The sequence below is a fragment of the Cervus elaphus genome, chromosome 33, assembly GCF_910594005.1.
Source record: "Cervus elaphus chromosome 33, mCerEla1.1, whole genome shotgun sequence".
NCBI lineage: Eukaryota > Metazoa > Chordata > Mammalia > Artiodactyla > Cervidae > Cervus > Cervus elaphus.
This window is the reverse complement of record NC_057847.1, coordinates 27,379,814-27,396,005: the sequence shown is the minus strand read 5'-3', so window position 1 is coordinate 27,396,005 and position 16,192 is coordinate 27,379,814. Positions and strand designations below refer to the sequence as shown.

At 39.3% G+C, this 16,192-nt stretch overlaps 1 protein-coding gene across 2 annotated transcripts in view; it reads left to right on the top strand.

Annotated features, from left to right (window-relative positions):
* The window catches only part of ITGA6 (integrin subunit alpha 6), an 84,368-nt gene extending 70,501 nt beyond the window's left edge, over positions 1 to 13,867 (top strand). Inside the window, exons 24-26 of one of the 2 annotated variants that reach the window (XM_043894114.1) lie at positions 6,882 to 7,007; positions 9,380 to 9,509; positions 11,699 to 11,867. In XM_043894114.1, the coding sequence (XP_043750049.1) occupies positions 6,882 to 7,007; positions 9,380 to 9,487 (234 nt within the window). In that variant the 3' untranslated portion in view covers positions 9,488 to 9,509; positions 11,699 to 11,867. Of the gene's footprint in view, positions 1 to 6,881; positions 7,008 to 9,379; positions 9,510 to 11,698 lie in introns of both variants that reach the window. The other variant, XM_043894113.1, reaches the window with a different exon arrangement.
* The last annotated feature ends 2,325 nt before the right edge of the window (positions 13,868 to 16,192 follow it).

The following is a 16,192-nucleotide window of genomic DNA, read 5'->3' as shown; positions in this document are numbered from 1 at the left end:
ATTTATCATCTCAACTAGAATACAAACGTTTCTCTGGGCAAGTGCTAAACTGGGCAGGATGCTGGGGCATGTGGTGTAAACCAGGACTGTCCCAGGATGTACCCTCACCTTGACCTAATGTTGTCTTTGCAGGTTACTCTTACCTTTCTACATCTTTAAAAATTTTTTAAATTAAATTTAGTTTTTTGGCTGCACTAAGTCTTCCCTGTGTGCAGGCTTGTTGTGGCATGCAGGCTCAGTTGCCCCTTGGCATGTGGGATCTTAGTTCCCCAACCAGGGATTGAACCCACGTCCTGTGTGTTGGAAAGCAAATTCTTAACTACTGGACCACCAGGGAATTTCCTCTACCTTTACTAATAAGGCATCATAAAGACCGTCAAATCACACCCTTCCTGAGAATCCTTTCTCTCCCTCTCTGACGAAAGGCAGTTGCTATAACTTTCTATAGCTGTTAATCAGCAATCCTGAGAATCACTGAGCTTCAAAGAGAAGAAAAGTTTAGAGGGAAGAAACCAATATTAATAAAGCATTAATTAAATGTCTACCATCTACTAGATGCTTTACCCATATACTATCATTTAAACTGCAGGAGAATGCCAAGGTAGACATTGTACCCACTTTACAAAAAAGGAAGCAGGCATAGACGGGATGTCATTTGGGGTCCTGGATTGAAATCTATACCATTCTGCCTTTGGGCCCCTATTCTTTGACTCTATAATATTTGCTCCCCATGAAGTCCCCAAATCTCAAGTTCAAATGAGAAAACTTGAGTCCAAGGAAGGTTGTCTGTCCCTCAGGGTCACAGGACCAGCATGTGGGGTGGAGGTAAGACCAGACCCTGGGCTCGTGACTTCTCATCAAGTGCTCTTGTTTTCTTGAGGATGATGGAACTGAAGGCCATGGTGTCTAGACTAGTGGCTGGGTCACAAATGCAAACGAGGTTCTCTTGGGCGTTTCATGTTCTCAGGGCTTTGAGAGCCCATGGCTACTAATGGGAATTGGAATCTTTGCTATAATACTACTTGATTATTTAATAATTGGTAGATTTGAAAATGGATTAGTCTCATATCTAGAACCCATTTCTTTTGAAAACAGAGACTTTTTAATCTCTATAGTCTTCTGTTACCTTTTCTATTAACTGATTTCTGAGATATAATAGCTCAGCTATCAGTCTACATGTTTCTCTAGTATTTTAAAGTGTAGTTTTGGGGGTTTCTAAAGATTCAAGTTTAATTCAAGTGTCAATATGCCCTCATTTTTTATTCCCTCACTTACTGAGGGTTTCAATTTCATTTTTATCTTGATTCTGTGTCTTTTCCAGTGTCTAGATTATTTTTCTTTGGACATGAAGCAAAGGAGGTTGAATAATTCAGCCTTGTCCTTTGGTGTTAATGTTGATATGTTTTCCCATTGCTTTTACTCTAATCCTGGCTTTAAAAAGATAAAAAAATCTTTGTTTCCTTATAACCCAAACAGTCTTTTAAGAGTTTTGTGTCAATTCTTTTTTAAAATATTTATTTTTTTATATGAAGGATAATTGCTTTATGGAATTGTGTTGGTTTCTGCCAAACATTAATACGGATCAGCCATAGGTATACGTATGTTCTCTCCCTCTTGAACCTCCTTCCCACCTGTATTCATTTCTTAATAAAACACATTTAAGATATTATTATAACAAAAGTCAGGGAGAGCTGGTCACCTAACTGAACCAGATAAGATGGTTACTAAAATTTTAGCATCAATTAAATTGATCCAGTTAACAAGCCAATTAGCCACGGACTCACTGCAGAAATGCCAGAGAAGCCTTCCCCACAAACGTGCTAGAGGAGCAAAATTGAATAAGATAGTGTCAATTGTTAAGAATTTCATGGTCTAGGAGACAGTGAGTGGAGCTTGCCACATGGTGCAGTGGTAAAGAATCCACCTGCCAATGTAGGAGACACAAAAGATTTCAGGTTCAACCCCTGAGTCAGGAAGATCCCCTGGAGTCAGAAATGGCAACCCACTCCAGTATTCTTGCCTGGAAAATTCCATGGACAGAGGAGCCTGTGGGCTATAGTGCATGGGGTCCCAAAGAGTCAGACACGACTGAATGAACACAGGAGAGAGTGAACCAGGAGAGATTTGTTGAATTCAGCCAAGGAAGGAGGAAGTTTCTTATTGGTTGTACTTACATATCCCTACTTCATTCCTTCCCAAAGAAAGGCAGTGCCGAAGAATGCTCAAGCTACTGCACAATTGCACTCATCTCACACACTAGTAATGCTCAAAATTCTCCAAGCTAGGCTTCAGCAATATGTGAACCGTGAACTTCTAGATGTTCAAGCTGGTTTTAGAAACGGCAGAGGAACCAGAGATCAAATTGCCAACATCCGCTGGATCATCGAAAAAGCAAGAGTTCCAGAAAAATATTTATTTCTGCTTTATTGACTATGCCAAAGCCTTTGACTGTGTGGGTCACAGTAAACTGTGGAAAATTCTGAAAGAAAAAGGAATACCAGACCACCTGACCTGCCTCTTGAGAAACCTGTATGCAGGTCAGGAAGCAACCATTAGAACTGGACATGGAACAACAGACTGGTTCCAAATAGGAAAAGGAGTACGTCAAGGCTGTATATTGTCACCCTGCTTAGTTAACTTATATGCAGAGTACATCGTGAGAAACGCTGGGCTGGAGGAAGCACAAGCTGGAATCAAGAATGCTGGGAGAAATATCAATAACCTCAGATATGCAGATGACACCACCCTTATGGCAGAAAGTGAATAACTAAAGAGCCTCTTGATGAAAGTGAAAGAGGAGAGTGAAAAAGTTGGCTTAAAGCTCAGCATTCAGAAAACTAAGATCATGGCATCTGGTCCCATCACTTCATGGCAAGTAGATGGGGAAACAGTGGGAACAGTGGCTGACTATTTTTTGGGGCTCCAAAATCACTGCAGTTGGTGATTGCAGCCATGAAATTAAAAGACGCTTACTCCTTGGAAGGAAAGTTATGACCAACCTAGACAGCATATTAAAAAGCAGAGACATTACTTTGTCAGCAAAGGTCCCTCTAGTCAAGGTTATGGTTTCTCCAGTAGTCATGTATGGATGTGAGCGTTGGACTATAAAGAAACCTGAGTGCCGAAGAATTGATGCTTTTGAACTGTGGTGTTGGAAAAGACTCTTGGACTGCAAGGAGATCCAACCAGTCCATCCTAAAGGAGATCAGTCCTGGGTGTTCATCGGAAGGACTGATGTTGAAGCTGCAACTCCAATACTTTGGCCACCTGATGCAAAGAGCTGACTCATTTGAAAAGACCCTGATGCTAGGAAAGATTGAGGGCAGGAGGAGAAGGGGACGACAGAGGATGAGATGGTTGGGTGGCATCACTGACTCAATGGACATGAGTTTGGGTAGACTCTGGGAGTTGGTGATGGACAGGGAGGCCTGGCGTACTGTGGTTCACGGGGTCGTAAAGAGTTGAACACGACTGAATGAACTGAACTGAACTTCATTCCTAAGGAATAGGAAGAGAGTGGGTAAACTTCCTGCCTGCCAAAGATGAAAAAGAGTGTGATAAGTGGAAGTAGGCATGTTATTCTTCAGGGTGGAGGAGATTTTCATTTTTTGGTTCTAAATTCAGAGAAGAACTTGAGATGTGGATTCTTCTATAAGATGAATTTCTAATATGAAGAACACTCACTAAGGGGATGGTTTCCTTAATAGTTTCATAAAAGATATGAAAATCCCTTCATTGAGTGAATATCTTATACTAAAGTTGAATGAGAGTGGAGGATATTACATTAAAGAGTGATTTAGGGAAACAGTTTTGGCTGGGGGCAAGCTCATGTGGTCTCAGCACTGCTCACTGGTGATGGAATTTAATGCATCAGCAGAATTAAACCCTTTTCCTCTTATGGACACATGATGGATGAGGTTCACATGCACAGGTCATCCCTGTGGAAATGCCTAGATTTTAATGCAACCAAAACAATTTTTTTGTTTGTTTTTGAAGTTGGAGTAGTTTCTACTCGCCTGAACCTGTCATTGTTCATCAGTAACAGTTGCTGTGATGAGATGAGACAAGGTGTCCAGAGCTCTGGGAATCTCAGCTCATAGTTGGCCTGCCCCCACCCGATTCTAAGGCCAGCTCCACTCCCCTCCCCCATTCTCAGCCCCAGCTGGAGAATGACTATCATACGTGCACACACACACACCACACAGAGTTGACAGTTCAAGGAAACAAACAATAAAATCTTGCTGACCGGCCTCTCTTGCCTTCCTGTGGCGTGGCCTTGCACACACACTGGATTTGCAGAGCACATCTGACCCTTTAAAGTGTGGCCCAGAGCCTAGCATTAGCCCTCAGTCTGAGGCACAGTGACTTGTTTTAGTTTCTAAAAGGCTCCAAGATCTGATTTGAATGGTAGCCAGACCCGGGGCTTAGAGCTCTCAGCTGAGTTCCTGCCTACACTGCACCCGACCCCCAACCCCACAAAATAAAAAACTACCTTGTTGAGCCCTTGTGGCTGTCGGATTGCAGCCATTTTGGGGTGTGGTTTCCCTCTAGGATCATCCATTTGAAAGACGTATGGCGGTGATAGGGCTGATTCCTCTGTCTATGGACTAGTGTGCGCTCTCCACTTCAAAAGGCTTCATCAGGGCTTATTGTTAAAAATGAGCATGGCCCTTCCAAGTCATCACCTTGCCCCAGGGATACTGTGTGGCTTGCCTATGCTACATACTAGGGAAGCAAAGTTAAATGAGATAAAGCATGTGTGTGTGCATGCTGCTAAGTCATGCCCAACTTTGTGCGACCCCATGGACTGTAGCCCGCCAGGCTCCTCTGTCCATGGAATTCTCCAGGCAAGAATACCGGAGTGGGTAGCTGTTCCCTTCACCAGGGGATCTTCTGGACCCAAGGACTGAACCCGCATCTCTTGTGTTTCCTGCCCTGGCAGGCAGATTCTTTACCACTGTGCTCCTGGGAAGCCAAGATAAAGCATAGGCTAATTGAAGTAATCTTTTTAGTTTAGGATTGTCTGACTTAGCATGCACATCAACTGTATTATTTCCTTACTGGTCTCTCACCATTCTCTCTTCCCTACTTCATGGGTACCTCTCTGCTTCAACCAGTAATCTCAAGAAAGAGTTGTTTCAGCTTAAAGCTAGGACACCTGTTGGGGAAAGGGAGGCAAGAGGAAGTGAGTCAGGAGGCCCTCCCCTGGGCTGAGAGCTTGAGTGAAACTTCATTGAGACCATAACAGGAAACATAGTAGCTGATAAAGGTGTTTATGTGGTTAGAGCTTAGAAAACTCTTAATGTGAATTCTGTTCCTATTAAAGATGTTTAAAGAAAAGCAGTTCTTGCTTTTAAGTATCTTCTGTAAGAGGTTGAAAACTTTTTTCTAGTTTAGATAGAAATACTTTAAGAGGTGTGGTTTGTTTTTTTTTTTTCTTTTTAAGTGTTCTAGTATAGTAGTACTGAATCACAGTGTAGACATGGAAGCATTTTAGGCAGCATCCAGAATTCAATACTAATGTAGAATACTTAACTAGAAACACTTCTCAGGAGTTAAATTGTTCCCTCTTAAGTTTTCTTTACCCTTCACTTTATATTCTTTAAATTCTAAAATAGCAGAAACTTCAAACTGATAGATGACTAATCAGTATAGTTTACAAAATCATATTTGTAGCTTTCACCAGGTCTTTTATAAGCTTTGAAGATTAGTTTCCTGAGAAAAAACCTTCTGGCATCACAGAAATCCACTTGAATTCTAAGCTCACATAACCAAGTTGTTGCAAATTACCATAAGCAACTTTTTAGATTTCTGAATAAACACTTCTATTCAATTGGTATTTGCCAGCTATCAAGTGTTTATAGCTTAAACTTTTTATCAGCTGGTGCTTAAAGCTGTAAGCTGCCTCTGAATGAATCCAGAGTCTCGTTTGTCTGTACACATTGTCATAGTAAATGACACCGAGTCATTTCAGGAAATTTTATTCTTTATGAGGGTCTTTAGTTTGCAATCCTGTTGCTGAACTCAGGTTTGGCTTCTCGTAACCCAAGAATCCAATACTGAGAGACAAGTGTTAGGTAAAAGAAAAGAGAGCTTTATTGAGGAAGCTAGCAATCCTGGGGAGAAGGTGAACTCATGTCCCCAAGAACCAACTCCTCAGGTTTTGTTCTGAGATTACTTAGGGAAAAGAGGAGGGAGCTATGTGCTGGGGAAGAGGTAATCTTCTGTTTTCAAAGATGACCATCGCAATCCTGTGGTTCCAAGTAACTCTCAGGTTTGAACCATAAGCTTTGGTCTGCTGAGAGGGCCCCACTGGGTCCTGCTTGGTTTCAACCTTAAGGGAAAATCAGAATGGTGTCAGTAATGCAGCTCTGTCCCTCTTATATTTCATAACATCTTTAAAATATGGGTGAGGAATGTAGGCTAATTGTGCATAAATCGACCCTTTTGTTGCCATTGTTGAATGCTTAATTAAGAGAGGGTGATTGTTCTCACAAAGATACCAGGTTATATTAATGTAGGTATAACAAGATTGGTTGTGTCCCTCTGGGTAATTGTTGAAACTTGATGAATAAATGATGGTTCATTATACAATTTTCTCTACTTTTGTTGATTATAAAAATGTATAAAAGATAGCACAGAAGCAGTTATTTCATCAAAACATAATCCAGCATTTTCCAGGTTCTGGGAAAAGAGCTCCAAGAAATGCCTCTTGAAGCAATATTCCATTACTAAAGGAAAGGAACTCACACCCGAAGACACGTCATCTATCCGTAGGCTACATTGACCAAGTATATCTGGAAGCAGAATTAGTGATACAAACTCAGGGTTTAATTCTCACCCAAGTTTGTAATGGTATTGCTTTCCTTTACGCCCCATAGGTTCGTGTGACTGTGTTTCCCTCAAAGACTGTAGCTCAACATTCAGGAGTACCTTGGTGGATCATCCTAGTGGCCATTCTTGCTGGGATTTTGATGCTTGGTCTATTAGTATTTTTACTGTGGAAGGTAAGTCATATCTGGCACTTGAGTTTTGTGATATAAACTTTATTTCAGGTTTTTTTTTTTTAAAGTAAATTAACACTGATAGTACATTTTGCATTGTTTCTTTTTCCCAACATTTTTTCTATGAAATTTGTCCAAAATACAGCAAACTCGAGAATTATATAATGAATATCTGAATACCTATCTAATATTTTATATTTAAAGGAATAGTATTTATATATTATAAGCTGTTTCTTTTAAGTGTGTAAATTTCAGTGCTTTCACATATAATATAGCATGTTTGGCAGATAATAATTTTTAAAAATTTGCCACTATGACTGTTTCTTTATTAAAGATCAAATTCTGAATCTAAGCCAAATTGGTTATCATGCTAATCAGAATCTGTATCCCTATTAATTTCAACTTTTGAAAAGAAATGTTCATGGCAGCCATGGGGGCTAATTACAATTGCAGCTAGATTAGGAAATAGGAAAGCATGAAATTAATGAATCTCAAAATGGTCACCATAGCCTATATCAAGCATAAGGAAGATTTGTATTTAATGATGTACTTCATTAGAGTCTGGTGCTTTAAATATAATGTAGTATCTTCCCTCTGCTTTCCACCAGTAAATAGTCGACATTACAAAAAATGTATGAGATGTCATATACTTTTCTTGGCAAAAATTATCACCTATAGATTTTGGGTTATTCTCAGTTAGTAATGGAGATTCACAGATTTTGATCAACAATCCCAAAACAATCAAAACAAAGTTTGTAATGACTTATTTGGCAACTCAACTTGACATGATGTGAAGAAAGGATATTTTTAGTCTCTATCCTTTACTCAATTCTAAAACATTAGGAATACTAATGTATTAGAAAATTTGGGGTTTCCAAACATGTCTGGTCTAGAGGCAAAGAATGATGAAACTCGACTACTAGTCTCTAAGATCAAACTATCCTTCTTTTCTTTGGACCCAAGTATAATGGACAAGGACTCAAGATATTCTCACCTTCAAATATTGGGCATCTCTTTTTGCTTTATTTTTCCAAGTTACTTCCTTTTGCCAAGATAAATTTGAGGTAGTTTTTGGGCGTCCTCCAATTGTGTGATTGAAGTTTGGTATCTGATTATGCCAAGCCCCATCCTCCCATGGGAAGTTAGCCAGTCCTACCTGATGTTTACTTCAGATAGTAGGTTTGTCTGAGCACAGCCAGCCAATATAGGAGATGCTCTGGAAATTATTTTGATATCAAAAGCTGAATGTGAAGTTTTGATATTTGAGGATGGCCTTCTGTTGCTCTCCAGAAGAGGTCCTACAAGGACAGTCTTTTCCTATACCTCTATACTCATTTAGAGTGACCTGATCTGAGGAGCACAGAGTACTACCACATAAATGTTACATTGTGGCTCAGAATTTGGGAAAGTGACAGCAATCGTTATTTCATGATGGTATGTTCAAATTTATATTGTGATTTACCCTACAAAGGCCTCAAGTAGATGGTACTTACCCCATCAAATTCACTGAAAAGGACCGAAAAATATTCAGTGTCTCTTTTATTTGGATTTGTGCGAAGTCTTAGAGAATTTATTCTTTACACTTTGAATTAGTAAACTGCAGATGTCAATCTTTTGCATATTTTTAGACTCCACATCCCCTGCAAGAAGAAACTGTGTGCTCAGTTGTGTCCAACTTTTTGCAACCCCATGGACTATAGCCCATCAGGCTCCTCTGTCTGTGAGATTTCCCAGGCAAGAATGCTAGAGTGGATTACCATTTTCTCCTCCAGGGGATCTTCTGACCCAGGGCTCGAACCCATGTCTCTGCATTGGCAGGCAGATTCTTTACCACTGAGCTATCTGGGAAGCCCTGCAAGAAGAAACTACCCAAAACTATGATCAGATGTGTAAATATTTTCCCTTTTAGAATGATTTTGGCCCTTAGGATTTGTTACAAATAGAAAAACCAATTTGCTAGTGTCATCCTTATAAATATTTGACCAGAGACCTATGGTAATAGAGTTGGCTTCCCAGGTGGCACCATGGTAAAGAATCTGCCTGCCAAGCAGATCCCTGGGTCAGGAAGAGTCCCTGGAGAAGGAAATGGCAATCCAGTCCAATGTTCTCGCCTGGAAAATTCCATGGACTGAGGAACCTGGTAGGCTATAGTCCATGCAGTCTTTATAGTCAGCCAGGACTTAGCAACTGAGTATACAGCACACTTGATGTCACTGTGTCATACGGTATGGGGTCTGTTCCCTTTTGGTTGATCCATAGTGGTCTCTTTGTAAGCAAGCTGTAAATAGGAAACAGGTTAAACTCTGAGATTTTTCTTTTGTTTAGCTTTTATACACAGCACTGTAACACTGACTAAATACCTTGCTTCCTTGTAGTGTGGTTTCTTCAAGAGAAATAAGAAAGATCACTATGATGCCACATATCACAAGGCTGAGATCCATGCTCAGCCATCTGATAAAGAGAGGCTTACTTCTGATGCGTAGTATTGATCTACTTCTGTAATTGGTAATTGATCAATGTTTTTTAATTGCTAGCTGTGGAACCTGCTATGGTTGTGGTGGCTAACTTTAAAAGCAACAGCTTGCTGTGTGTGTCCCATTAACAGACGTTTTCCAAATGTCCACACTGGCTTACCTTGCTTGAATTTATTTTATTTCATTTATTTCACTTGAAAGCTTAGTTTTTTTTTTTTTAAAGAGTGCACAAAGAATCTTTCGTTGCAGGTGAGTCACTTTGTGTTGTTGTTAATAGACATCACCCACAGCAATGAAGAAAACTGCAATCTCCGTACACATATGAGGTGTTAGACCTCTACTGTAGACCAGTTTGCCACGTGTTGTTAATCTAGTATGTAGCATACCACTTGGAATTTCAAAGATGCATAAGAAATCATCCCAGATTTCTTGTCCATTTTGGAATTTCCCACAGATAGAAGCTTGTGTTGACTGCCTAATTAACCTGTTGCATGTTGAAAACATGTGTTTCTCTTGAAGAGAAGGCTTTCTCACTGTCATCGTTTTGATTTTCGTGCTATAAAATGATGGGGCAAGGCTTGGAATGCTTTTATTGTTGCTCAGAAATTGTTTTATGCTGGCTAAGCATGCAACTTCCTTTCCCTGCATATCTACTACAAGTCAAAGACCATTACAACAAACTCTTCACTACTCCCATGATGGACATTGTGGTCAACTTCAGAAGATGATTCTTTGCCAACGTGGCCTTCAGTTTACAAAAGTTTAATATAAAAATGCTGTGGACAGTTTATTCAAAACGTTGTAATGGAGTTTGATTTTGTTCCATGTTCCTAGAAATTTTTTTCAGCCCTGGGTCTCAGCTGACTTTAAGTTCATGTTTGGCTTCTCTTATTTGTAACTCCATGGAAACAGGAATTGGCAGCGATTCCTTTTTCCATTTCTCTGGGCACCAGAGGGTAGAATTACCCCTGTAATCCGTTTCCATGGTCCTGTCATGATGAATCCCAGCATTTCCATTTCAGTTTATGTATCACCCCAATTTCTTTGTTTAAATGGGGCAATAGTCACACTGTGTGACAGATAGGTGTTTTGGCTTTTTTGCAGAAAGTAGAAAAGGCCTTAGAACAAAAATTCTTGTCCCATTTTCCTCACTGATTTAAGTGATAAATTTGTACATAATTTTATTTTGCCCCATGCCATTTTTATAGCTTAACATCATTCAAAACAAATGTTGTGTCCCTATTGATGTCACATAGTAAACACATTAATCAACCAGTCTAAGTATCTTCCTCATCCATCTTTTATCTGCATTTAAAAATTAAAGACACATCTTTTTAAAAAGAACATATATATTTTATTCATTAAAAAAATTCAATCTGACTTAAGAATTTCCAGGTATGTTCCCAATAAAAACCTACTTTGGATCAGATTGAATATGTTTTTAAAGAGTAATAAAATATATATTCATTAATAATCTAAGTGTAAGTGCTGTATTTTTGCCAAAAAGAAAAGAAATTAGAGGATGCTCTGAAATTCAATCTAGTGGTAGTTTCCTCAAATTCTTTGTGGTACATGAATGATTTTATTGCAGGACACAGTCACTGCATGATTTATTAATGAAACAGCTTAGTTTAGAAGTTTCATTTGGAAATCCAGGCAGTATAAATTACATCTTAGCTATTAAGAAAGATGTACTGGAGCCTCGAAGGAGAGGAGATTCTTAAATCACCCATTTAAAGTAGTAATTTGTGAAATATTTGTGACCTGATTTCCATTTTGTTAGTGGAAGAGGGGCATGGAATAATCTTTGGTTTATGGCCTTGAAAAAAAGTTGTTCTTGAAATTAACATGATGTTCTAGTAATCTGAAAGTTAGGTCTTTTACATATAATGGTGATTATAAAAAAATGGAAGCACTATTTCATAAACTCTTCAACTCTTAGAGGTAACTTACATTGCTATAATAAGATGGACAGACAAGATGGGAAAAGGGACTTTTCTTCCAGTTTTACAGCTGTTCTCTTCTGTTTATCCTCACCGACTATTACTATTTCTTTTTGACCTATTAGTTCCTTCTTAAAAGAAAACCATGTCTTTTATTCTTTGTCCCAGTCCAAATTTAGGCATAGCTGAACAGAAAGCTTAGATATTACCATCCAGTGGACTTGCCTTTCTTGGAATTACTTAATTTGTGTCTGTTTCTTTCTCCCCCCGTCTCCAGTGTGGATTCTTTAAACGCTCTAGGTACGATGATAGCGTTCCCCGATACCATGCTGTAAGGATCCGGAAAGAAGAGCGAGAGATCCAAGATGAAAAATATAATGATAACCCTGAAAAAAAACAGTGGATCACAAAGTGGAATGAAAATGAAAGCTACTCCTAGGGAGGCCAGAAAAGCTTCACAGTACCCAAACTGCTTTATTTTTTCCCCAACCCAGACACTCAGATGGATTGAAAAACCTGTTCAATATCTGAATACTGATTTCAGAAAGACTACACAACAGTACGGGCCTACAGTTTTAACTGTGGATGTTGTTACGTAGCCCGAGGCTCCTGTTTTGCACAGCCAAATTGAAGGCTGTTGGAATGGATTTTTCTTTAACTGCCTTAATTTAACGTTCCGGGTTGCCTTTGTTTTTGACTTACTTGTGCTGGGGAAGGGCCTGCCTGGTTACTCTTATATGACATCCTTCCAAAGGTGTAGCTGGAAGAAGGCACCATGACCCCTGCGCCAACAGAGTGACCGTCCCAACCTCGGCACCACCTCTGCCAGCGTTCTTCTCATAGGATGGGAGAAGATGCCAGTTGACTGTCCTGCATCACAACCCTATACCATCAGGGTAACTTTGTTCAAACTAAAGTGCTCCCATAAATTAAATGTGCAATAGAAGGTGATGTTGCCATCCTGCCATCTTTTTCCATTTCCTAGACGTGTGAATACCTGCTCACGCCAAATACACACAGGTTTCATTTCCCTTTCACTAAAACACAGGCATAACAGATTTGAATGCTAGTTATACTTATTTGTATATGGTATTTATTTTTCTTTTTTACAAACCATTTTGTTGTTGACTAACAGGCCAAAGATTCTCCAGTTTGCCCTTCAGGTTGGATTAAGCAATCAGAATCAGAACATGAGAGGTCACTGGTTGGACCTCAATTACTGACTGCCTAAAGAACATAGTAAGTCTTTATAAATATAGCAGAGAGTTGTTATACTTTACAGATAAGTTTAAGTTATTAACTCCCTTCATGACAGCACTCATCCCCTCCCTCCAAACCCAAAACATTTAAGAAACAGAATTTAACTGTGAGATGTTTAATTCTTAAAGACAGAAGATATTTTTTAGTTTAGAGCCCTGTGTGATATTTCTGATTTTCCTGCTATAACTATCAGGAACTCTTGGAAATAATGGGATTGTTTGTTGGACTTTAGCACAGTTTAGTCACTGCTGAAAATACTGTATATTCAGGACTTGAAAGAAACGGTGAGTGCCGATGGTGGACCCAAACCGATCCAGTGTAAGACTACTGAATACCTGATACCAAAAGTCTGAACATCGTGGCTTTGAAGTTTTAAAATATTATTGGAATCATTTAATCAACGAGTCGATGTTCTGTTTTTTGCTTTGTTTCCTCCCCTGTCTGTATCCCCCAAAATACTTTAACTACTCTGAAAAGAACTTTAAATCGTTTTTTAAAGATGAAGGGGAGGGAGGAGGAAGTTATTATTATATACATTCAATAGAGATTGAATAGCTGGAAAGCTAAATTTTAAAAAATTACTATACTTCAAAATGTTAAGTTACAGGGGGTACAGCAACAAACAGGTGCTAATTTGTTTGGCTGTAGTGTAAGTAGCATATCAAAATCTTTTAAAAGAACAAAATACAGCTATATGTGATATTGATGCTTTGGCATTTTCATTTTTTTTTTTCTTTAGAAATCTTATGCCCTTAGGATATTAGTTGTGCTTTGGAATTTTCAAAACAAAAATAGTTTTACAGATGATAATTTGTTTACAGAAATTTCTCTAAAACAGGTCATAACAATGTTTAAAATCTCAGTTTCTTGCTTAGATAACTTGGAACCCAGTGCACTGGCTTATAGGTTGCTGAGAAGCTGATTTTTTGAACGTGTTTATAGACCTTTGTTATAAAAATGAATGTCCTAAAAGGGGGGGCGGGGTGCAAGTGTGGTTCACCAACAAAAGAAACACGAATGTAGTGGTGTTTATAGTTGTTAAAAATGTCATCTCAAGTCAAGTCACTGGTCTGTTTGCATTTGATACATTTTTATACTAACTAGAATTGTAAAATTATTTCATGATTAGAAAATACCTGTGGATATTTGTATAAAAGTGTGAAATAAAAATTTTTTTATGAAAGTGTTTGTGGCTTAGAAACACAGCATTGTTCATGTGGAATTATAAATAACCTGAATTGCCTTTCTTTTTATTTCATCAAGCTGAACTATAAAGGTTTTGGTGTTTTTATTTATGGGACACTAAGAATAATCTCAGATCAGCCAAAGCTATTAGTGCTCCACAAAATGCAATGTAAATGTGATTTTTTTTCCTCTTTTGGCTTTACTGTTGGTTGAGAATATTTTCAAAAGAAAATTATCTTAAAGGTGGTTTTTTCAAGATACCTGCAAATTGGGAGTTGTGTGTAAGCATTGATTCATCTGCTTCAAAGGCTTGTTATGCCTGTGAAGGATAGGGTGTCAGCTAGCAATGACACACAGCACAAAGAAAAAAGTTCTTATGGCTAAGTTGCTTTCTTCTTAGAACACACTTTTGCTGTGACAGCAGTCCAGCTGTGACCTGCCTCCTTATACTGATCACCAAGCACTGACTAGGCAGAATTGACAGGTCAGAAAATATTTTCATCATCAATGGATTTCATTTAAATTTAAGCAGCTTTTTGAAACTTCTCTAGCCGGATTGTCACAATTTAATAAACAGAAGGCATGTATATAGTGTGCAGACAATATAGCATGCCCTGGCCTGAATGAATTTTCCAATATAAAATGTGTTATATGTCCAGTGTATTAGGGAATAGTTTTCCATTGTACTTGGTATTACACATTATGTCTTAGCCTTGTTAGTTCTTTGAAGGTCAGACAGGTGATGTTAACCACCTAAAGAAATGAGTGATAGGTACTTTTTAGACAGGCCAGTGGTTGGAACTATTAACCACAGTCCCATGGGTATACCCAGTGTAAGTCACTGCAATGATGTGTAGTCAGTGGTTAGGAGCATCAGTAACTGGTTTGGCTAGGGCTGTGGCATAAATGCCCTTGGCAGAGGTCATGGTAGTGCTTTATGGGACTCCTGGGACTCTGTTTCCTTTTCTTCTTGCAAAAAAACAGAGATGCCTTGGAGTGTGATAGCGGTATTCATACAGGGGACCCTTGGACCTGTCTGTGAACACTGACACGTAATTGTTGGTTGCAGATTACTTGCTACAACCTCGCAGCATATCATGCAGAGTCATGGCTTATGTCATGCCCCTGTGGTTGAGAATATTCTAGAATGTGAGGTAGATGTTGGTGGGAAATGCTTTACATTGTCCGGACCAGGAAAGTAAGGATTAGCTCCAGCCTTCTACCCTGGATGAAAACATCTTAGTAAGAAACTTAGCCCTCGTACAATAAGGACAGGCTGGGACTGATGGGCTCTTTCGTTTTAAAGGAGGAAAAGGGTGAAATGTTGTAGCTGACTGGCTTCCACATAAGTACATTCCCAGGGCTAAGAAAGCAGGAACGTGGAAGGGTTATTTGATGAGCTTGAAGCCGAAGTAAATGATTAAAGGCAGTAGCTCGAGCTCCAAGGATGAGTGGTCCGTCCTTTGGACTTCCATGGTCCAAGCTCTTGCATTGAGCCTCAGAGAGAAAATGAACTTCAGGATGATTTCAAAAGAGTGGCTACTGCAGTGAAGCCAGGGGGCATCTGTTCCACAACTCGTTCTGATTGTGGTCAAGTGGTAAGTAACTTTTCTTTCTCTTAAAGATAGGTTTTGCCTTCTCTGGCCCAGCTGTCTGAGTCTGAGAGTGCTGTGAGCCAGTGGCTGAGGTCAGGTCTGCAGAGGTGTTACCAATAGACCCATTTAGGAGGGAAATGTTACAAAGGGATTGATTCCTGGTTAAATCCTGGACAGGTGAGTGAACTGTAAAACAAGTAAGGGCAAGAATATAGGTCTAACACAGTTCAAGGTGGACCACAAAGGGAAAAGCTAACCAGGCGATGGTTGATGACTACACTGGAGTGAAGGAAAAGTATGACTTTCATGGTAGTCAGCAAAGCTTAAATGCCCTGACCCTGGAGCATCTCTTTGACAGGCTGCTTGTGCTGGGGTCATGAAAGTGGGCAGAGACACATCCATATTAGCAGGGGTCAGATTAAATTTCTCACACACTATTGACACACTGTCCTTCTCAAACATCCCCAAGAAATCTCAAACTCTGGGAAGAGAGTATGCTGCTTTCCCTGTCTCAAAGCCTAGCAGATAAGTATTCAGTTCAACAGTAACCGGCAGATTTAAGTGAATGTCCTGTCAAGATCTTGTTATATGGAGATGGTTCGACCTGGTTTCATTATTTCCTTCCCAATTGGAAATAAAATTTATAGGGATGTTACCAGGCTCTGGGGACACACATACAAATAAGACACTGGCTCTGCCCTTTTACAGGAAGCTTACCGAAAACAGCAGTG